Below are 23,158 nucleotides of genomic sequence, written 5' to 3'. Positions count from 1 at the left end.
TCCTCCTCCCCCCCCTTCCTTCCTCCTCCTCCCCCCCTCCTTCTCCTTCCTCCTCCTCCCCCCCTCCTTCTCCTTCCTCCTCCTCCCCCCCTCCTTCTCCTTCCTCCTCCTCCCCCCCTCCTTCTCCTTCCTCCTCCTCCCCCCCTTCCTTCTCCTTCCTCCTCCTCCCCCCTTCCTCCTCCTTCCTCCTCCTCCCCCCTTCCTCCTCCTTCCTCCTCCTCCCCCCTTCCTCCTCCTTCCTCCTCCTCCCCCCCTTCCTCCTCCTTCCTCCTCCTCCCCCCCTTCCTCCTCCTTCCTCCTCCTCCCCCCCTTCCTCCTCCTTCCTCCTCCTCCCCCCTTCCTCCTCCTTCCTCCTCCTCCCCCCTTCCTCCTCCTTCCTCCTCCTCCCCCCCTTCCTCCTCCTTCCTCCTCCTCCCCCCTTCCTCCTCCTTCCTCCTCCTCCCCCCCTTCCTCCTCCTTCCTCCTCCTCCCCCCCTTCCTCCTCCTTCCTCCTCCTCCCCCCTTCCTCCTCCTTCCTCCTCCTCCCCCCTTCCTCCTCCTTCCTCCTCCTCCCCCCCTTCCTCCTCCTTCCTCCTCCTCCCCCCCTTCCTCCTCCTTCCTCCTCCTCCCCCCTTCCTCCTCCTTCCTCCTCCTCCCCCCTTCCTCCTCCTTCCTCCTCCTCCCCCCCTTCCTCCTCCTCTCCCCCTCCTTCTCCTTCTCCTTCCTCCTCTCTTTTCCCCCCCCCCCCCCCCCCCGGTACAAAAATCTTCACTTACTCCATTCTAAGTTAGTTTGGAGTAAGTTTTCACTGCCGAAACTTTGAAAACAGGCGTAAGTTGGCCAGACATGCCCCCTTTTGGGAAAAAAAATTCTGTTCCCAAGTGAAACTGTTCTAACTGACGAGAACTGGAGCAAACTAAAATTTGAATTTTTAAGATACTCCGTTCTACACCAGTTGTTCCAAAAAATCAGGAGCAACTGAGGCCGAAACTTGGGCCCATAGTTTCTAGGGCTAGGGCCCTGATGAAACTCCCAACGAATGGAATACCGCCAAAAAACCCGGCAGCAGAGTCATCAATTTTGGGCCCTAAAGGTTTTATTGGAGGTTGATACTTGTTCTGAAACCACATCTTAAAAATTAATCTAATTACTGTTTTAGGCCACAGCAGAACAGATTCGACTTGCCCAAATGATCTACGATAAGAATGATGCAGATTTTGAAGAGAAAGTCAAGCAAGTGAGTAAGAATCCAATTGTGATGTAATGCAAGGTTAGTTTCTTAAAAGCAGTGTTTTCCCCACCTAATTTTCAACAAATGTATCGAATGGCTAAATCACTTGAGGGCTGTAAGTTTTAATGTGCAGATTTCAAAGTGTTGGTTGAGTTTGAGAGATTTGCTTGTGTTGTATGGCGGGAAGGTTGAGGCGAACTTGCGACGAGTGATCGGGGCGGTGGAGTGATGAGGGATCGTGGGTGACTGTGACGGAGGTTCGGCCAATATTTGGTACGGAGGTGAGGCGGGAGATTGTGGCGGAGTTGCGGTGAATGAGGTTAGAGGGCCCAGAAGAGCCGAGGTCCTGCCCACACTGCGATATGCGTGCAGCAAAGCAGGTCTTCAGTCATCCTGGTTAACACTTGCCACTGGATAAAGGCTTGGCTTTGTCGTTTAAAAAAAAAAAAAAAAAAAAAAAATCCACACTGGCATCTTCCACCCCCTCAATTGGAGTTCAGGGCTGGAACATTGGGTCCTTCACTGAAACACCTGTGAACTCATGGCAGCAGGTCATCCTCCTCCTTACTGATGATGGCAAGAGGTATAGAATATACAAGTCTAGATCTATAAAAGCTTTGTAAGATGAGAGTTTGGTGAGAGGTTGAGATGGAGCTCGTCATTGTGGAAGCTATGCATTAATCATTTGGTATTTTTTTTAAACCAAGCTGAATTTATATTTTTTTAAAGTATTGAATGGACTACCTAGATACTTCTACAAACATTTTAAATGATGGGACTTTTATTTTAGTTGATGGAAGTCACCGGAAAGAACCCAGATGAAAGCATAGTAGCACTTCATGACTGCAACGGTGATGTGAACAGAGCCATCAATGTACTACTAGAAGGAAATTCAGACACGGTACGGATAAAGGCATTTTGCTATTCAACTGCATTGGTGTCAGATTATTCCGATTGGGAAAGTATTGCATTTATTTGTACACAGGATTTGAAAAGTACAGTTAAATAGGTTTATGAAGAAGAGTTTTTAAAAAGAAAATTTAATATGGTTAAAATGCTATTGAGCTAGATATTAAAATGTCCCCCAAAGACAAACACATAAGCAATTTGTTAACCCTGCTGTGTAATCAACAAGCTTGTGTTGGAAGTCCTGGGCATGTTCAGCCAGGGTTTTCTCGCATAGATGCCTACCTCCCTCTAGTTATAAACATGGGGATAAAATAGGGATAGAAACAATTGGGCTTTTAAACAAAGCTTGGAGGGGAGGGGAGGGGAGGAAGGGTGGGTAGAAGTTTTTGGGTTTAAATAGAGCGTGACTAGGGAGGAGGCATTGCTGGATCTGGTTGAGGACTGAGGTAGGTCAAGTGGAGCAAGTGTCAGTAAACGAGCATTTAGGGAACTGTCATCATAGCATCATAGCTTTAGATTAGCTATGGAAAAGGATGGAGCAATCTAGAATAAAAATGTTACACTGGGGAAGGCCAATTTCAGTGGCATGAGAACAGATCTGACCCAGGTAAACTGGAATGAAAGATTGGCAGGCAAAACTGCAGTGGAACAATGGGCTGTCTTTAAAAAGGAAATAGTTTGGGAACAGTTGACCTACCTTTACCCCTTGTGGGAATGTACATCAACTAAAGTCAGAGCTCCCTGGATGACTAAACAGAGAATATGATTAAGCAGAAAACGAGTGTGTATGACAGGTTGCAAATCAAAAAGGAGACCTATGCATGGAGACAGAGGGTATTGCTGAGTACATTTGATCAGATAAAAATTGATCAGGAGGAGATATTGGATAAGCTGGCTGTACTTAAAGTAGATAAATAACCAGGAGCAGACGGGATGCATCTTAGGATGCTGAGGGAATTGAGTGTGGAAGTCATGGAGGTTCTGGCCATAATATTCCAATCTTCCATAGATACAGGGGTGGTGCCAGAGGACTGGAGAATTGCAAATGTTACACCATTGTTCAAAAAAGGTTGTAAAGATAAATCCAGCATCTCCAGGCTAGTCAGTTTAACCGTGGTAGTTGGGAAGCTTTTAGAAACCGTAATCGGGGACAAAAATCAAGTCACTTGGATAGGACTGGATTAATTAAGGAAAGCCACCACGGATTTGTTAAAAGCAAAGTGTTTAACCAACTTGATCGTGTTTTTTGATGAGGTAACAGAGGGTTGATTTGGGTAATGCGGTTGACAGTGCACATGGATTTCCAAAAGGCGTTCGTCAAAGTGTCACATAATAGGCTTGCCAGCAAAATTAAAGCCCATGGAATAACAGGGACTGTAGCAGCATGGATATGAAATTGGCTAAGTGACAAGAAACAGTACTGGTGAACGGTTGTTGTGACAGGAGCATTTGGCAAACCAGACTCCCCACCCACCCTTTCCTCCAACGACTGTCTGTCCTACCTGCAACAGTCATTGTAATTCCTGTATTGGACTGTTCAGTCACCTGAAAACTCACTTGGTGTGGAAGCAAATCTTCCTCGATTTTGAAGGGACTGCCTATGATGATGATCAGTTATTTTTCAGACTGGAGGAAGGTATACAGTGGTGTTCCCAGGGGTTGTTTGAGGACCATTATTTTTCTTGATAAATATTAAGGACTTGGATGTGGGTGGACAGGGCACAATTTCAAAATTTGCTGGAGAGACAAAACTTGGAAGTATAATAAACAGTGAGGAGGAGAGTGATAGACTTCAGGAACACATCGACTAGCTGGTGAAATGGGCAGACATGTGACAGATGAAATTTAATGCAGAAAAGTGTGAAGTGATGCATTTTGGTAGAATGAGGCCATCTAAACTAAATGGTACAATCCTAAAGGGTGTGCACAAACAGATCTGGGGGTATGTGTGCATATATCATTGAAGGTGGCAGGGCAGGTTGAGAAAGTGGTTACAAAGGCATACGGGATCCTGTGCTTCATAAATAGAAGTATAGAATACAAAAGTGTGGAAATTATGATGAACCTGTATAAAACACAGGTTTGGCTGCAACTGGAATACTGTGTCCAATTCTGGGCACCGCACTTTTTAGGAAGGATGTGAAGGCCTTGGAGAAGGTGCTGAAAAGATTTACGAGAATGATTTCAGGAATGAGGGACTTCAGTTACATTGATAGACTGGAGAAGCTGGGATTGTTCTCCTTGGAGCAGAGAAGATTGAGGGGAGATTTGATAGAGTTCAAAATCATGAGGTGTCTGGACAGGGTAAATTGAGAGAAACTGTTCCCATTGGCAGAAGGGTTGAGAACCAGAGGACACCGATTTAATGTGATTGGCAAAAGAAACCAAGGCAACGCAAGAAACTTTCTTGCACTGAGTGGTTTACATCGGGAATGCATTGCTTGAAAAGGTGGTGGAGGCAGACTCAATTTTATCTTTCAAAAGGGACTTGGATAAGTCTGCAAATCTGGCACCAAGCTTATGGTCTACAGGGCTGTAGTGATACCCATCCTCCTGTATGGCTGAGACGTGGACCATATACAGTAGACACCACAAATTGCTGGACAAATACCCCCAACGATGTCTCCGCAAGATCCTGCAAATCCCCTGGGAGGATAGACTCACCAATGTCTGTGTTCTTGATCAGGCCAACATCCCACACTCGAGCAGCTCAGTTGGGCCGGCCACATTGTCTGCATGCCAGACAAGACTCCCAAAGCAAGCGCTCTACTCTGAACTCCTACACGGCAGGTGATCCCCAGGTGTGCAGAGGAAATGTTTCAAGGACACCCTCAAAGCTTCCTTGATAAAGTGCAACATCCCCACCGATATCTGGGAGTCCCTGGCCAAAGACCGCCCTAAGTGGAGGAAGAGCATCCGGGAGCGCGCTGAGCACCTAGAGTCTCGTCGTCGAGTGCCTGCAGAAAGCAAGCGCAGGCAGTGGAAGGAGCGTGCAGCAAACCAGACTCCCCACCCACCCTTTCCTTCAACGACTATCTGTCCCACCTATGACTGAGACTGTAATTCCTGTATTGGACTGTACAGTCACCTGAGAACTCAATTTGAGTGGAAGCACGTCTTTCTCGATTTCATGGGACTGCCGATGATGATGGATAAGTATCTGAAGGAAAAAAAATTGCAGGGCTACAGGGAAAGGAGTGGGACTAGATGACGCGGCATGGACTCGCTGGCCGAATGGCTACCTTCCGTGCTGTAACCATTCTGTGATTCTATTCTATGATAGCTCACGAATGTGGGGAAACATAGCATTTTCATTATTTTCTATTGCATGAAAACATGTGGATGGAATAAAGTATGTCTGATCAGAACTCTGGATCTCTTTAATAGAGATCAAGTGAAATTAAAGAAGCTTAACAATTCATATTGCGTCTCGTTACCAAATGTTTTCTTGGTCTACCTCCCAAAAGATTGGAAAAAGGCAAATGTGCAGGACATGAATGCCAGTTCAGATCAAAAGTGGATCCTATTCCATCCCTAGGTTACACCCCGTGTTAGACTTTGTCTAGTATGGGCAAACCCTTAAACTCGGCCTGCCTACAGGAGGGAACAGTATTGATGATTTAAGGCAAGATCCAAATCTAACAGTTGACTGGTATAGATAGTCTTGAACTGCTCCTGGTTTGCCTCCCTCTTCACAAATGACTCAAAACCTTGAGTGGAGAAGTTGTTCAACAGAAGAACCAAATGGAATTCTGTACTTTAAGAAAAATGGTACATTTTATATTTAAAACAAAAAAAGATGGTGGGTGGGAACCATATAATTTGAGTAAGTAACCTTGATGCTTGCTGCACTATGGAAGGAACAGATCAGACCCTATACGTTTAGGCAAAGTGAATTTCACATTGCCATATTTAACTTTTATGTGGGCTCTGGTATTTAAGTTTTAACTGTCTTTCACTTGGATGCCAGCAATCATCTGATTCTGTGACACTTTTTCAGTTGTCTTATAAATGATGGGGGTTCTCTTCCCACCAGCAATTATGAATGAGTCTGAAATTTCATATTTGATAGTCAGCTGCATGCTAATTTTGTACTGTACCATTGGCTGCTTGGGTAACGTGTTGTGATGGCTGCTGCTGCCCATGCAACTGCATTCTCTTGCACTGAATCCGTTTTAATTTGCATCTCCACACCCACACACAATCTGAGCTTTTCAAAATAATTATTTTGAATGGGTTAAATATTAAGATAGTTTCTATTAGTTGGTGAACTGGTAAAGATGAGGTATGGATTTGGGATTATGATTAGAGGAATGCCGGGGGAAAGTTGGAAGAAATTTGGCATAGTTTAGAACATTAAATACTTTCTATATTGAATGCTAAATGTAATTTAAAAGGGAACTCATCAATATTTGAAGAGGAGGGATATGGATGGGGTAAAATTGAGGGAACTGGAATTAGGTAGCCCTTGTTGAGCTAGCAACGGTGTGATGGCCAAATAGTTGTCTCCGTACCCTGTGATTTTTCCTAAAATGTATAGGGTACAAGCATGAAAGTTTATTGTATTAAAAACTTTTCTTTAACATTAAAACCTTCTGCAGAAACCAAACTACGGTAAATTGCTTTCACATCTTTTATCTATTTCCTCCAGATTTAATTTACTAGCTGGCATTAATGAATCTAAATGGGTTGCTGAAAACTTTGGGGCTTTAATGTGCAGTTCTGTTCTGGTATTGATGCTTCTAGTTACTGCAATAACCTGTACATTGAATGACTGAGTGCTTGTTTTGCAAGTAATGAACTGATGGGATGTTTTTATACAGACCTCATGGGAGACTGTAGGTAAAAAGAAGAGTCTTGCAACAGGGAAAGATGGCCTCTTAGAAAATAAAGAAAACCGAGAGAAACGTGGCGATAAAGAAGTTAGCCGGGGTCGTGGGAGCTCCTCTAGACGAGGACGAGGAATTCGTGGCAGGGAATGTAAGTATAATATTGAAGATTTGTGTGTAATACTGAGCCAATTGTTAAACTATCTTCAGTGCACATTGTCTAATTTTTCATGAAACTTCCAACTTTTAAATTGCAGACAGAGTTGAGGAAAATGGAGTGGATATTGGTCCAGGTGACAGACACTCAGAACGAGGCAGGCGTGGACGTGGCCGAGGTGAGACAGGAAGAGAGCGAGCGAATAAATCTTTTTTGTCTAATTCCATGCGGTCACTCGGGTTTCAGCAACATTACATATGAACATAATGACATAAAAAGACCCTTTGGTCCATCCAGTCTGTCGCACACCCATGTGATGCCTTTTGCATCACAATATATTCATTCTCCAGAAGAAAGCCTTCTAATCTCCTGGGAGAGACAATCAGTTTTTTAAACCAGGCCAATTAAGAAAAAAGAAATCTGGAAAATTAATTCTGGGTGCTCAACTAGTTTAGGACAGCACTCTGACCCTGACCATGTTGTACAGGACCTACCTTTTTGTATGAGGGGATCTCTGCCCCCCCCAGAGCCAGAAATGGGTCCAGATCTGTTTTTGAAGGAACTAAGCGAGTTCACCGCACAAGTCGGCAGTCTTCTACAGATCCACTATTTTCTAGGGGTGAAAAATCACCTAACCTGTAACCTCGTTCTGACCTTGCATAACTTGAGATTGTGACCACTGGTCCTCCCTAACTTATTTAGTTCAAAGTGTGTTCACAGAAACTTCAATACAAATAGAGTCCCAGCTCTGAGCCGATCTTGGTAACTGAGATGCTTCAAACTGGAAATTAATCTTGCTGTCCTCATCTGCACCCTTTCCAAAGCCCCTCACCCAGTGTTGTATTCATATGCTGCAGACATATTTCAAGTGAATAATTGAAGTACATATTAACCCGAGATCTCCCCTCCAAGGTTAGCATTTAATCTTCAATGTCCTCATTTCTCACTTTTTAATAAATTTGCACAAATTTTGCTTATATATGTATTCTAATATATGGGAATTTAAATTTGTCGCCCTTTTGAACAAATCTGACAATTCTACTATAGATCCTAATTAACTCCGTTCCATGTGTTTAGTTGGGATGACTTCTGCTTTGTTTACTTCAGTTTGCAAGTAGTAGAGGTAAATTAAAAACAAAGCTTCTGTTGAGTAACTTATCTCTGGTCTTTCAAGTAATCACGATTGAGTGCAAACTGATATATGGTGGGTTATTGGCCCCAAGTTTCCACATGATTTGCTCCTGATTTTTAGGAGCAACTGGTGTAGAACGGAGTATGTTGGAAATCGGAATTCTCCACGTTTAGTTTTCTGCAGTTCTAGTCAGGTAGAACAGTTTCACTTTGGAACAGAATTTTTTTTTTCTAAAGGGGGCGTGTCCGGCCACTGACGCCTGATTTCAAAGTTTTCACAGTGAAAACTTACTCCAAACTAACTTAGAATGGATTAAGAAAGATTTTTGTACGCTTGAAAAAACTTTGTCTACACTTTAAAAAAAAAAAATCAGGCGGGGGGTGGGGTGGTGTTTAAAGGGAAGTTTACAAACATTAAACACTTCAGTTTTACAAATAAAGAGCCATCATCAATAATAAATGATAAATACATCAATAAATCAATCAACAAAAAATTAAATAATTAAAAAAAAAATCAATAAATAAAACATTTTCTACTTGCCGACTGCAGCACCGGGGGGTGGGGGGCAAGGGGGAGGGAGGCTGAACGGGCCGGGCCCGAGACTTCGGGCAGGGCCCGTCCCCAGCACCAGATTTACAGGTAGGTGGTGGGAGGTCGGTTCGGGTCGGGGAGAGGGAGGTCAGGTCGGATCCGGTCCGGAGGCGGGGGGGGGGCGGGGAGGTGTCTGGTCCGGTCCAGGAGCGGGTGTCAGGTCTGGTCTGGGGCGGTGGGAAGCAGGAGTAGAGTTGGGTCGGGAGGAAGCAGGAGCTGACCGTGGGAGGAGCCTTATTCACGCAGCCCCAGTGAGGCCATTCGGCCAGGGCTAGGGGCTGCGTGCTTCGGGTGCCTGGAGCTACTGCACTTGCGTGCCCACTGTAGCGTGCATGTGCAGAGGTCCCGGCACTGTTTTCAGCGCAGGGACCTGGCTCTGCCCCCCCCCCCCCCCCACAGCTCGTGCTGCGTTGCGCCGAGGGCCAGAGGACCTGCAGGGCGGTGGAGAATACGGAGGGTGTTTTTTAGGTGCCGTTTTCGGCGCGAAAAACAGGCGCCCAGCTCTGAGGGGCGCCTTTTTTGCCGCGTGTGGAAACTTGGGACCATTGTGTTTAATCGGAGTTTAGAAAGGAATATAACATTAGTAATGCAGGAAAAATGCCACCGCCACAAGTAGCTGGTACTGGCCCCAATCTGACAACAGCTGGGGTGTGCCAACAATGCTGCTGCTTCCCCCTCCCTTCCTGAGCTGCTCAATGGTTATACTGAAGTTAGCATTGAATCTATTCTTGAGTCCTTACTCCATCTGGGCTAGGGGCTTTTCAGGTCTTTAATTCTCTTTTTAGGAGTGGACCTAGTGTAGAATATGGACAAGACCATTTAACCGAGAGGCTCCCCATAAAACAAGGTGCCCAATGGTATGTCGAGTTCTTTGTTTAAACCATAGAAAAAGGCCAACCTTCAATATCTCCCACCTATCAGGGGTCCTCATAGCTATTACATGTGGGTTCTGTACTTGACCAGCATGTTGAGAACTGTCTTCCCCTTAAAACATCTGGCCCTGTCCTGGGGAGTCCAGAACCAGGGGTCACAGTCTCAGGATAAGGGTTGCCATTTAGCAGTGAGCTGAGGAGAAACTTCTTCACTCAAGGTGGTGAATCTTTGGAATTCTCTACCCCAGAGGGCTGTGGAGGCTCAGTCTTTGAGTATATTCAAGACATCGATAGAAATTTTGAATATTAAGGGATATGGGGATAGTGCAGGAAAGTGGAGTTGAGGTGAAAGATCAGCCATGATATTGAATGGCAGAGCAGGCACAAGGCTGAATGGCCTACTCCTGATCCTAGTTAAGTTCTTTCTGTGAGTTGGATAAGTAAGGAGTGGCCTTGATGCAGGCTGAATTACTCATCCCATCCTTGCAGCTGAAATGGCTTTTTAAAAAAAAAGGATTGGAGGAAATCTGTCCTAAAGATATAAAGCCTAACTTCAAAGAGCTTGCATTTTAACCAGAGATCTATTCAGTAAATGCTATGATTAATACAAGCTGTGTGTACTCATAATGGGATTGATTATCATTGTAAAATAATTTTGGCTTCTGGTAATCTGGGGAAAACTTCATGGTCAGAATTATACAAAGCCAGTTTCAGATTTTTTTGACAGTCCTAGATCATAGCTTTGACTTGGTTATAGTTTATCATGAAATAGGTAAAATTAAAATTGGAGTTTAATGTACAAGATGGGAGCACATCCCTTTTTATGGTATATTTGCATAATTTTAAGTTTCCAATAAATGTGAACAGGTCTTGCATTTTTGTTTTAATCTGATGAGCTGTAACTAATCACAAATTGAAGTGGACCTAAAAATGTTAGAAAATTTACCCTCTTTCAGCATTTAAACTAAATGAGGGCTGAAATTCGCTGACCGTTCTGGCAGATTCCTGTAACTTTGGGAATCTTCCCTCTGCCATAGACTGCATATGCTAGTTCCTGGTTCCTGCTGAAATTTCCAGATGGCCTTGTGGTTGTGAAGCCTCTGCCCATTAAGGTCATCGACATAAACGATAGGGTTAGAACAGGGACTCACTAAATTAGGATTTCTGTGCACTGGTGCACCTTTTTGGAGGGTGGTACTTTGGAAGAGAAGAGGTGCACATTGAAGGGCAGAATGAGATCCAGGCCATGAAAGTGGTTTGGAACCCTGAAGACTTGCAACAAAAAAATACTTTTGGTTGCTTTAGTTGCTGTTTCTCCCCCCCCCCCCCCCCCCCCCCCACCCCCATCCCCAGCCAAAAGTCTGCCAATTAGGAGTCCACATTGATATAAGTGCTAGATCACAGCCTGTGGGAAATTTAGGGCCATGCATATGTATATTTAATTGCCATATTTTTTAATTTGCAGGATTTAGTGGGCGCAGCAGAGGTAGGGGAGCAGGAAGATTTTCAGCACAAGGCATGGGGTAAGCATCTCAAAATGAAGTGGGATTATGAATTGGTTATTCTCTGAATTGCTTAAATTGAAATCTGCGTTGTTCTGGACTTGTATTACAGAATTGACTTTCTACCTTAATTTTTTTAGTTGTAATTCATCACCGTTACAATTAGAGGGCTGGAGTTGAAACCTGTTGTCAATTTAAATCGGAATTAGGCGCAACATGCTATAGGTAGACCACCCTGTGTAGCAGAAAGGCAGCCTGAAGGAATACGAAGTACAAAATATTAGACATGAATTTCAAGAGAAATAATCTGCTTTACCTAGTAGGAAATATCTTTATATATTTTTCATTCATTATTCTTTGCATCTGGCGGTGGGTGCTGTGATTGCCTTTGTGTGTTTTTGAGTACACTGTTATTCCCACAGTAATGGACCTTCATCTTGCCAGGGGGCTGAGTTGCAAGGCAGCGTGCTGGCAAATGGTACTGGATGAGAATATGGCATGACCCAATTTTCCTGCCGTTGATACTTCAGGGTCAATATCCAGGCTGTTCTGAAGTGATGACAATCAGTGCATGGAATAATTCTGGGCCAAACATGGTGTGCCCCCTTTGGTAGTCATCAGAGCAGAAAGCTGAAATCTAAAGTGTTTCCATCCAAGAGAAAAAGCTAACTTTAAATGGTTTTTGGAGAAAGCAATTCCCTTTCTTTTTAAATAGTTTCTTAAAATCATAGAATTGTAAAGCAGCAAAGCCAGTAATTCAGCCAGAGTTTTTTTTAACCTTTACCCTTTCTTTCTGGAGGGGTTTAGAGAGTGCCAGCGAACTTTTAAATTTAATTTTTTTAAAGTATTTATGGTACATGCTAATATTTAATTACACCCCTTACCACTTAAAGCGTCCATGTTTAAAACTGGCAGGCGGTAACTCAATCAGTGGCATTGCACGTCGTTTCAAGTTAGTGCACCTCTCCCCGGCGGTACGTGGAAGTGCCGATGCAAAAAGGTGCCCAAAGATTGTGCTGATCGGGTTTTCGCCGCGGAGGGTCAAATCGCGGCGCAAGCCTGGTCACACATTCTCGTGCAATTCTAGCCCATAATCACTGGTTTAAAAAAAAATTCTGCCCTGTTCAATGAGGTGTAGCTGTTTTTTAATGCCGAGCTATGTCATAATTACTGCTGAACAACCTTTCTGGCCCTGAAAAACTCATTTTATTTGTGGATTGTCAAATTTTTCCATACGATAAAAATTCCATATTTTCAATTTTTTTTGTTTATAATTGTTTCGACCTTAATCTCATGTCCCAATCTTTAGCCTTTTTATACATTTTAGAGTGAAATAATCAGTGCATTTTACTTCCTGGTTTGCTGTGAATTTTTCAAAGTGATTGGCTGATGACGTCACTGTTGCTGGATGCTGGAGATTTCCTAGACGTGGCACCAGAATCAAATTAACGTCTAGAAAGATGAAATGGACACCCGAGATCATAGAAACATCGAAACATAGAAAATAGGTGCAGGAGTAGGCCATTTGGCCCTTCGAGCCTGCACTGCCATTCAATGAGTTCATGGCTGAACATGCAACTTCAGTACCCCATTCCTGCTTTCTCGCCATACCCCTCATCCCCCGAGTAGTAAGGACTACATCTAACTCCTTTTTGAATATATTTAGTGAATTGGCCTCAACAACTTTCTGTGGTAGAGAATTCCACAGTTCACCACTCTCTGGGTGAAGATGTTTCTCCTCATCTCAGTCCTAAATGGCTTACCCCTTATCCTTAGACTGTGACCCCTGGTTCTGGACTTCCCCAACATTGGCAACATTCTTCCTGCATCTACCCTGTCTAAACCAGTCAGAATTTTAAACGTTTCTGAGATCCCCTCATTAGTCTGAACTCCAGTGAATACAAGCCCAGTTGATCCAGTCTTTCGTGATATGTCAGTCCCGCCATCCCGGGAATCAGTCTGGTGAACCTTCACTGCACTCCCTCAATAGCAAGAACGTCCTTCCTCAAGTTAGGAGACCAAAACTATACACAATGCTCCAGGTGTGGCCTCACCAAGGCCCTGGACAACTGTAGTAATACCGCCCTGCCCCTGTACTCAAATCCCCTCGCTATAAAGGCCAACATGCCATTTGCTTTCTTAACCGCCTGCTGTACCTGCATGCCAACCTTCAATGACTGATGTACCACGACACCCAGGTCACTAGGTCTTTTGTGGGCAGCTTTCTTCAAGGTCAGCGGTGAGTGCTGTCACTTCACCGCTGACCACAAAATCTAGGCCACTGTGCCTCTCTTTACCTTATAAACCTCATCAGGTTTAGTTTTTGTGGGGGGGTGGCAGGCGGAGAGGAATGGTTCTAACTTTAAATCTCTCTCCATATAATCTTTCAGCCCAAGTAATATCCCAGTGCATCTTCTCCATTGCTATTGTATTCCTAAAATTGGGTGCCCAGGATTGTGTATACTGTTTAATGACCAGTATCAAATTCCAGGATCCTTCTCCTTGACTCCACTTATTACCTTAAAAGAAACATCGTATAAGAATTTTAAGTTGCCTATACTAACTACATGTGCCACCTCACCTGTCTGCCCATCCTGGCGGCCTATCTATTGTTGCACAATTTTCCGCACCCCCATTGCCATGTATATTTCTGTGTCTTTTTCTATCTCCAACACCAAGGATAACATTTTTTTAAAAAATCAGAACAACTTTTTTTAACCCCTATCCTTTTTTGGCCCTTAAACCATCTCTCTATCATGGTAGTCACATTGCCCTTAATTCCATGTGCCATCGTCAGTTGATTTATTAATTTTTTTTACAGCATCTTATCAAATCCATTTGAAGATCCATAAACTACATTTAGTTTACTTTAAGAACTTTAAGCACAACCTGAAGCTAACAGTTGGCCTGTCTGCAGGTACTTGCACAAGTGACGAGCACTGTTTAACGCAACTTTCCATCTGCATAGCCCACAACTGAATTTATTTTGAAATTGGTTTTGTTTTGGATATAAAATCCATGCTGACAGTTATATTTCTCCAACTGCTTGGTAATTTAATTCCATATTGTAGACTCTAGTAAATGATCAACAGAAGCAAGTCCAACAGGCCTATAATTAATTGCCTGCCGTCTTCCGGTTTCCTTTTATTTTGAAGTGAGTGGCTACATTTGATGCCCTCCAGTCCTTGAGCACAATTTTGCTTTCTGCAGAATTTTGGAAAAAAGCCGCTGCTATTGGTTTCCTCAAATTGCAACTGAGGATCCCATTAGGCCCCAGGGACTTGTGTATTGTGCGTTTGAGTAACTTTAGTATGGTTTCTCTAAAAATGAAGTTAAGAGAATGGCAAGATAATTAAGGATGTACTTATTTGTACTGCAAAAATGGCCACCATGCTCCACCCTTTGTCTATGATTGGTCCACATGAAGGGTAAGCCACACTCTGAAGTTTTACAGGAATGTGTAGCTGGAACTGCCCATCCCAAGGTCCCATTGACCTTGCAAATTTTAACTCTATCCACTTTTGACTACCTGAAGTGACAGAGGACAGAGCTCCTCAGAAGACAGCAAGGGCCAGTGCAAGTGCATCCCCCCCCCCCCCCCCCCAAATCTCCCTTCCCCTCCCCCCTCCCCCCTCCCCCTCTTCTCCCTTCCCTTCCCCTCCTCCCCCCTCCTCTTCCCATGCTGATTATTTTGTTGAATAAAGCAAAATCAACAAAACTTGTATTGCACACAACAATCAGTGGATAAACTGGGCAGAATGAAAGAGACAACTGCACTTTTACAACATAATTTCTATTTGAAGTATATTCAACTCTGTTGAATTCCAGTGACAACATTCTGGCTTTTTATGTATAACTTGTACTTTATTTTCAAATGCTGTGAATTTATCAACTCCATGTAGGTGTTCAGGATAAGCACATAATTCTGAGCTGATCAATGGATCTTTAGAAATGCAGTCTAAACTGCTAAAATAACTTGTAATTTGGAAGACTGCATGAATTTTTTTCTTTTGTCCCTTATCCCCCAAAGCTACATTCTGCCACTTAAGTGCAAGATTTAAGCTCAAGTCTAAACCAACTTCCAGTCAGATTTGGTCCATCTAATTCCGATAAATATCTGTGCTCATCCTTAAGTAACAATGCTGATTTGTTTACAGGGCTAAATTGAATTAAATAGTGACTAACTGAGAATTGCTTCTTTGCGATTGGTCGTGGAACACTTCAGTTTGCATCATTCTGTAAATACCTTTTGAATTCACTTAGTGTGTCTCAACTGTACAGAACCTTCAACCCCGCAGACTACACAGATTCTACAACAAATGATGGTTTTGGGGCAACGTCTGAAATGTGGGAGTCGGGTCAAAATGATGGAACAGGTAAGAAAATGCTCACAGGCATTTATGTTTCAAATGTTGCAACATTTGTACAATGGTTCGGTAAAATAGTATGTTTATTTCACTTTCTATTGTTTTCCAGGTGCTTGGCGGAACTCCATGGAGGACTGGGTTACTGAAGACTGGAATGAAGATGTAAGTGTGAGCCACTTGTATAGGAATGCTATATTTTTCAACAAGCATTTAAGCAAGCATATGTGCTATTTATAGAACACCAGTTAACAAAGTTATGCAGCTATACTGTGGCATATGGGCCAGTGCAGTGTGCGCTGCACTTTCTTATACAATTGGTGAAACTATGTTATATTTTGCAATGAATCATGGTCTTGGGTGAATCAAGTCTTTCATTCGTTTCACCATTCGAGTTTTTCTACATGCATGGAGAAACTTGTGTTCTTTGAGAGATGCAATTCAATCTTGTAGCAAGATTAGTACTCTGTAGTAAATTTAGTTCTGTTGAGAAATGTGCCATTGGATCCACAACAGCTGTTGATGTGCCTTGTGATGTGGCAGTGTCAACAGTAAAATCCATCTAGGGATAGTTACACTGTTTCTAATCCAAGAATATTATTGGTAAATAAGCTATTCAGTTATTACACTAGTGACCTGTGGCAGAGCTACTTGTTTTCTGAGGTATGGGGAAAGTAATTGTGACACTAGGTTACTTTATTTCCAGTGCCTTTAGTATGGTACTACTTGTAGCTTGTATATCGTTGAATCTACATGCTATTTTTACACTTGCAGAATCTCTTAATTTAAATATAGTTTTTAATCCAAATTGTGCACTTGCCAATAACTTGAGTAGTAATCAGTTTTATCTGGAGTGTATGCAAGTTGCTTTGTAAATGTTGCTATATCTAAAAATGCCAGCATCTGGGAATGAATGGAAAGAGTTAGCTTTCAATAAAGAATGACAACTTCACTATATTGTGAATCTTTTTGGTGAGATCATATTGCAAACCCTTATTTACTTGGAGAATATGGCTGAGTTCTCCAACGCATATGACCAAGATTTCATTGGTGCTATAGTGATTTGTTTTCCCACTTGGTTCCTGGAGACCATGCTATTAAAGTCCTGGAATCTAGGAATTGTGAAGTAGTGTAAAGACACTCTTCTAATACCAGAAGTGAATTGAATATCTGTCTTGGGGAAAGAGTAGGCACTAGTTTACTTGAAGTCATGTACAGTTCAGTACTTTTGTGTTTTTAAACACTCTTGGGCAACTGAAGAATACAGCTATCCTTAAAGATCTTTGATAAACTGTAATGTATGCCGGCACTTTTGTTGACATGCAGTGAAATAAATATGGATATCATTGCAGTTCAAATTGCATACCGCATCTACTATCATGCCTGCTGCTGGTTCCAGAAAATTTTTAGGCATCACAGACTTGTTTTGTGCTTGTTCTCTGGGATAATCCATTGACGTGTTTTTTTACGGTAGTAAAGTATCTCTGGCTCCTGTGGCGATACACTGATATTACTTTGTTTTTTGTCATTCAAGCCCTTGACTTGAAATGCATGGGAATTACTGCATATCTAGACAAGACAAATATAGCTTCTTGGTCGTTAACTTGTTTTTGTTGTTGAGCCTCCCATTATGATCCACATTACAATATTTGTCATACTTGTGAGTCACCATGGTGCATTAATCCTCTTCGACCTCTCTAGCCTTTAACTTGGTTGGTGAACACAATCCTCCACAAAGCCTTTTCCTTCGTTGTCCAGCTGAATGGACTGGTGTTGCGCCTCAATTTACACCCTGTCCACTCCAAGAACTATGGCTCTCTCCCCTTTACATGCTGTCCCTTGGCAATTTCATCTGCAGACATGGAACATGTGTGCTTTGATAACTCCCAGTTCTATCTTTCGACACCCTCCACTACCTCTGCTGTCCTGAATGCCTTCTGGAAATCCAAATACACCACATCCAAGGGGGAAACCAGTGGATGTGGTGTATTTGGATTTCCAGAAGACACTCAATAAGGTGCCACATAAAAGATTACTGCACAAGATAAAAGTTCATGGGGTTGGGGATAATATATTAGCATGGATGGAGGATTGGCTAACTAACAAAACAGAGCGTCTGGATAAATGGGTCATTTTCCGGTTGGCAAACAGTAACTAGCTGGGTGCTGCAGGGATTGGTGCTAGATCCTCAACTATTTACAATCTATATTAATGACTGATGAAAGGACTGAGTAATTTAGCTAAGTTTGCTGATACAAAGATGGGTGGGAAAGCAAATTGTGAGGGGGACACAACATCTGCAGAGATATAGATAGGCTAAATGAGTGGTCAAAAATTTGGCAAATGGAGTACAATGTTGGAAAATGTGAGGTTATCCACTTGGCAGAAAAAATAGAAAAGCAAATTATAATTTAAATGGAGAAAAATTACAAAATGCTGCAGTACAGAGGGACCTGGGGGTCCTTGTGCATGAAACACAAAGTTACAGCAAGTAAGCAGGAAGGCAAATGGAATGTTGGTCTTCATTGCAAGGGGGATAGAGTATAAAAGCAGGGAAGTTCTGCTACAACTGTACAGGATATTGGTGAGGCCACACCTGGAATACTGCATGCAGTTTTGGTCTCCATATTTAAGGAAGGATATACTTGCATTGGAGGCCATTCAGAGAAGGTTCACTAGATTGATTCCAGAGATGACTGGGTTGACTTAAGATAGGTTGGGCCTCTACTCATTGGAGATCAGAAAAATGAGGTGATCTTATCGAAACACAAGGTCATGAGGGGGCTTAACAATTTGGATGCAGAAAGGATATTTCCACTCGGGAAACTAAAACGAGGGGGCTGAGTCTCAGAATCGGGGCTGCCCATTTAAAACTGAGATGAGGAGGAATTTCTTTTGAGGGTTTAAATCTGTCATTCTCTGCCCCAGAGAGCTGTGGATGCTGGGTTATTGAATATATTTAAGGTGGAGATGGACTGATTTTTGGAACGATCAGGGAGTAAAGGGTTGTGGGGAGCAATCAGGGAAGTGGAGCTGAGTCCATGATCAGATCAGCCATGATCTTATTAAATGGAGGGGCAGGCTCAAGGGGGCCAAATGGCCCATTCCTCCTATTTCTTATGTTTTATGTTGTATAAATTGGATGAGCTGCAATTTCCCTGATTTATACATTGGAAAGACCGAAGCTGCCATCATCTGCCCTCGCCACAAACTCTGTACCCATGCTTCTAATTCCATCTGCCTTCCGACCACCATCTCCAACTGAACCTGTTTGACTTCAAGTTAAGTTTCTGACACCGTGTTCTCTCCATCACAAAGCCTGCTTATTTCCACATGTGCCTTCTAATTTTGACATGCTCCTTCTAAAAGCCTAACTGCTGCTATATCCCTCACCCCAACACCTCCAAATTACAATTCGCATTGTGAAGTTTGTTGGTATGTTTTCAATGCTGTATTTACATTGAGCTTTTATCTTAACTTCATATTGCCATACGTTTGACAATTGTCATCACACTGGGGGAAGAAAAACTATGCCATACTGTTTTCTTGATCGGTAGAAGTTTGGGCCATGTGTTTTACAGCTGTGAACTAGAGTTTCAAGGGCCCAATTTTAGAAATGCTAAGTATGAAGTATATTTTAAATTGACTGACGAGCAATTTCTTTGCTTTCGAACCGTACAATTAATGTAATGTATGTTCCTGTATATTACTTTGTACTTAACCTGACGTGCATGTATTGGGATTTAGGCACTTGCTCAAATCACTGCTAGGTGATAATCTGTTCACCAATACTGAGCTAATGGTGATCCCATGATTTTGTTGATTGGTTATCTTGAAAGCTGAATGCACAAGCTCCTCAATACTGGTATTTGAAGTGAGCGAGGAGAAAGTTTTAAGTAGAGGTGCGGAGAGGAGTAGTTCGCAGTTGTCCTTCTGGTATGATTCTGAAGCAGTATCTGCAACTAGCTAATACCAGCGAGGCATGTTCTTGCTAGATTTGGTTGAGCCAAATATAATTGTTGAAATTTAGATTTTGTTCCATGTATTTTAATGCTTAGTTATTAATTTCTGGCTTCCAGATTTCTGTTTTTGTAGGAATTAAGTTTCCAAAGGCTAGACTGTCACGTTATCGTTCAATTACAGCCTGATTTAGTGCCCATTTTAACGTTTTCATTGCCTTGCTGTCTGATTTTAGATCGACATGCAAACTTGCGCCCATACATCGCCCAATTACCGCTAGTGGTATTTTCGGTCAAATGATCGCCAGCGGAAATCTAGCTGCCCGCCCAGTAGATGCCATCAATTTTCCCTCCTGGATGTCGTGCACCGCCTGCAAGACCGGCCAGTGCTATTTTCGGACTTTTATAAAAAAAAAAGTCTCCCACTATCAATATCTCTATGTAAAGGGTGCACTTAAGTGCTCCGACCTAGATGTGGATGCCATTTTTAAAAATCTGAGCTAAAGCTAGATTAAATTGTAGGTTAAACTTAAATTGTGATTTTTATTGTTTCAATGAATACTTTTAATTTCAGTTTATTAAAATAGTTGCTTTAATTTGAGGAGAGAATGAAATTTGATACATTTTTGAACAACTTACATTAAATTTACATATATATTACATTAAATTTATATTTTTTCAAATGGCGCCTGTAATTTCTCAACCAAAGCTGGCTACTAATTGCCTACTGCAGAGTGCAGCTGGAAGAGGGTTTATTGAAGAGCATTATGTGCCCAATCAGAGATGCAGACTGCTGAGGAGGAGACGACCTTACCCACAACACATTTACAGGGATAATCAATCATACCTGGACTTTTCAGAGAACACGTGCATTAGAAGGAGGTCGTCAATGAGAGATGCGAGCTCATTAAGGGAGACCTGCAGCCTATCGGGACCGCTCTGCCCGTTGAGGTTAAGGTAACTGCGGCACTTTCATTCTATGCATCGGGTTCCTTTCAGGCATCAGCAGGCAACATTTGCTGCGTCTCTCAGCACGCCACACATTGCTGCTTTCAGAAGGTGACGCAAGTGCTTTACGCACGAAGCTTTGACTTTTTATAAACTTCCCAATGACTAGGGAGGCACAGTGAAAGGGCTGTGGGATTCTGGAATAGCAAACTTCCCTAAGGTACAGGGTGCAATGTACGCCCATCTCCCTGCGAGCACCCTTGGAGGATGCAGAGGTGTTTCGTAACCGAAACTTCCTGAACGTGCAGCTCATTGTCGACCACAATCAAATAATCAGATCAGTAAATACTAATTTTCCAGGGAGCATTCATGGTGTGAATATCTTGCGTGGGAGCACTATCTCCGACCTCTTTAAAAGTCGGCCAGAAGGTCAGTGCTGGATGCTTGATAGAAACATAGAAAATAGGTGCAGGAGTAGGCCATTCGGCCCTTCTAGCCTGCACCGCCATTCAATGAGTTCATGGCTTAACATGCAACTTCAGTACCCCCTTCCTGCTTTCTCGCCATACCCCTTGATCGCCTTAGTAGTAAGGACTTCATCTAACTCCTTTTTGAATATATTTAGTGAATTGGCCTCAACAACTTTCTGTGGTAGAGAATTCCACAGGTTCACCACTCTCTGGGTGAAGAAGTTTCTCCTCATCTCGGTCCTAAATGGCTTACCCCTTATCCTTGGACTGTGACCCCTGGTTCTGGACTTCCCCAACATTGGGAACATTCTTCCTGCATCTAACCTGTCTAAACCTGTCAGAATTTTAAACGTTTGAGGTCCCCTCATTCTTCTGAACTCCAGTGAATACAAGCTCAGTTGATCCAGTCTTTCTTGATAGGTCAGGAATCAGTCTGGTGAACCTTTGCTGCACTCCCTCAATAGCAAGAATGTCCTTCCTCCAGTTAGGAGACCAAAACTGTATACAATACTCCAGGTGTGGCCTCACCAAGGCCCTGTACAAGTGTAGCAACACCTCCCTGCCCCTGTACTCAAATCCCCTCGCTATGAAGGCCAACATGCCATTTGCTTTCTTAACCGTCTGCTGTACCTGCATGCCAACCTTCAATGACTGATGTACCATGACACCCAGGTCTTATTTCACCTCCCCTTTTCCTAATCTGTCACCATTCAGATAATAGTCTGTGTCTCTGTTTTTACCACCAAAGTGGATAACCTCATTTATCCACATTATACTTCATCTGCCATGCATTTGCCCACTCACCTAACCTATCCAAGTCACTCTGCAGCCTCATAGCATCCGCCTTGCAGCTCACACTGCCACCCAACTTAGTGTCATCTGCAAATTTGGAGATACTACATTTAATCCCCTCGTCTAAATCATTAATGTACAGTGTAAACAGCTGGGGCCCCAGCACAGAACCTTGCGGTACCCCACTAGTCACTGCCTGCCATTCTGAAAAGTACTCATTTACTTGTACTCTTTGCTTCCTGTCTGACAACCAGTTCTCAATCCATGTCGGCACACTACGCCCAATCCCATGTGCTTTAACTTTGCACATTAATCTCTTGCGGGACACCTTGTCGAAAGCCTTCTGAAAGTCCAAATATACCACATCAACTGGTTCTCCCTTGTCCACTCTACTGGAAACATCCTCAAAAAATTCCAGAAGATTTGTCAAGCATGATTTCCCTTTCACACATCCATGCTGACTTAGACCTATCATGTCACCTCTTTCCAAATGCGCTGCTATGACATCCTTAATAATTGATTCCATCATTTTACCCACTACTGAGGTAAGGCTGACTGGTCTATAATTCTCTGTTTTCTCTCTCCCTCTTTTTTAAAAAGTGGGGTTACATTGGCCACCCTCCACTCGATAGGAACTGATCCAGAGTCAATGGAATGTTGGAAAATGACTGTCAATGCATCTGCTATTTCCAAGGCCACCTCAAGTACTCTGGGATGCAGTCCATCAGGCTCTGGGGATTTATCAGCCTTTAATCCCATCAATTTCCCCAACACAATTTCCTGACTAATAAGGATTTCCCTTGGTTCCTCCTCCTTCCTAGACCCTCTAACCCCTTTTATATCCGGATGGTTGTTTGTGTCCTCCTTAGTGAATACCGAACCAAAGTACTTGTTCAATTGGTCTGCCATTTCTTTGTTCCCCGTTATGACTTCCCCTGATTCTGACTGCAGGGGACCTACGTTTGTCTTTACTAACCTTTTTCTCTACATATCTATAGAAACTTTTGCAATCCGTCTTAATGTTCCCTGCAAGCTTCTTCTCGTACTCCATTTTCCCTGCCCTAATCAAACCCTTTGTCCTCCTCTGCTGAGTTCTAAATTTCTCCCAGTCCCTGGGTTCGCTGCTATTTCTGGCCAATTTGTATACCACTTCCTTGGCTTTAATACTATCCCTGATTTCCCTTGATAGCCACGGTTGAGCCACCTTCCCTTTTTTATTTTTGCGCCAGACAGGAATGTACAATTGTAGTTCATCCATGCGGTCTCTAAATGTCTGCCATTGCCCATCCACATTCAACCCCTAAAGTATCATTCGCCAATCTATCCTAGCCAATTCACGCCTCATACCTTCAAAGTTACCCTTCTTTAAGTTCTGGACCATGGTCTCTGAATTAACTGTTTCATTCTCCATCCTAATGCAGAA

General features: G+C 43.0%; 1 protein-coding gene across 10 annotated transcripts in view; it reads left to right on the top strand.

The window, feature by feature from the left end:
* The window catches only part of ubap2a (ubiquitin associated protein 2a), a 134,093-nt gene that overhangs the window by 29,271 nt on the left and 81,664 nt on the right, over window positions 1-23,158 (top strand). For 6 of the 10 annotated variants that reach the window (XM_070868161.1, XM_070868108.1, XM_070868145.1 and 3 more), the window contains exons 3-9: window positions 1,139-1,216; window positions 2,001-2,111; window positions 6,943-7,099; window positions 7,206-7,283; window positions 11,166-11,223; window positions 15,466-15,578; window positions 15,679-15,731. In XM_070868161.1, coding sequence (XP_070724262.1) covers window positions 1,139-1,216; window positions 2,001-2,111; window positions 6,943-7,099; window positions 7,206-7,283; window positions 11,166-11,223; window positions 15,466-15,578; window positions 15,679-15,731 — 648 coding nt within the window. The remainder of the gene's footprint in view (window positions 1-1,138; window positions 1,217-2,000; window positions 2,112-6,942; window positions 7,100-7,205; window positions 7,284-11,165; window positions 11,224-15,465; window positions 15,579-15,678; window positions 15,732-23,158) is intronic. The other 4 variants (XM_070868169.1, XM_070868178.1, XM_070868137.1 and 1 more) reach the window with 1 other exon arrangement.

This window comes from Pristiophorus japonicus, chromosome 2 (genome assembly GCF_044704955.1).
Source record: "Pristiophorus japonicus isolate sPriJap1 chromosome 2, sPriJap1.hap1, whole genome shotgun sequence".
NCBI classification, from domain to species: Eukaryota; Metazoa; Chordata; class Chondrichthyes; family Pristiophoridae; genus Pristiophorus; species Pristiophorus japonicus.
The sequence above is the reverse complement of the archived record's forward strand: the minus strand, read 5'-3'. Positions and strand labels throughout refer to the sequence as shown.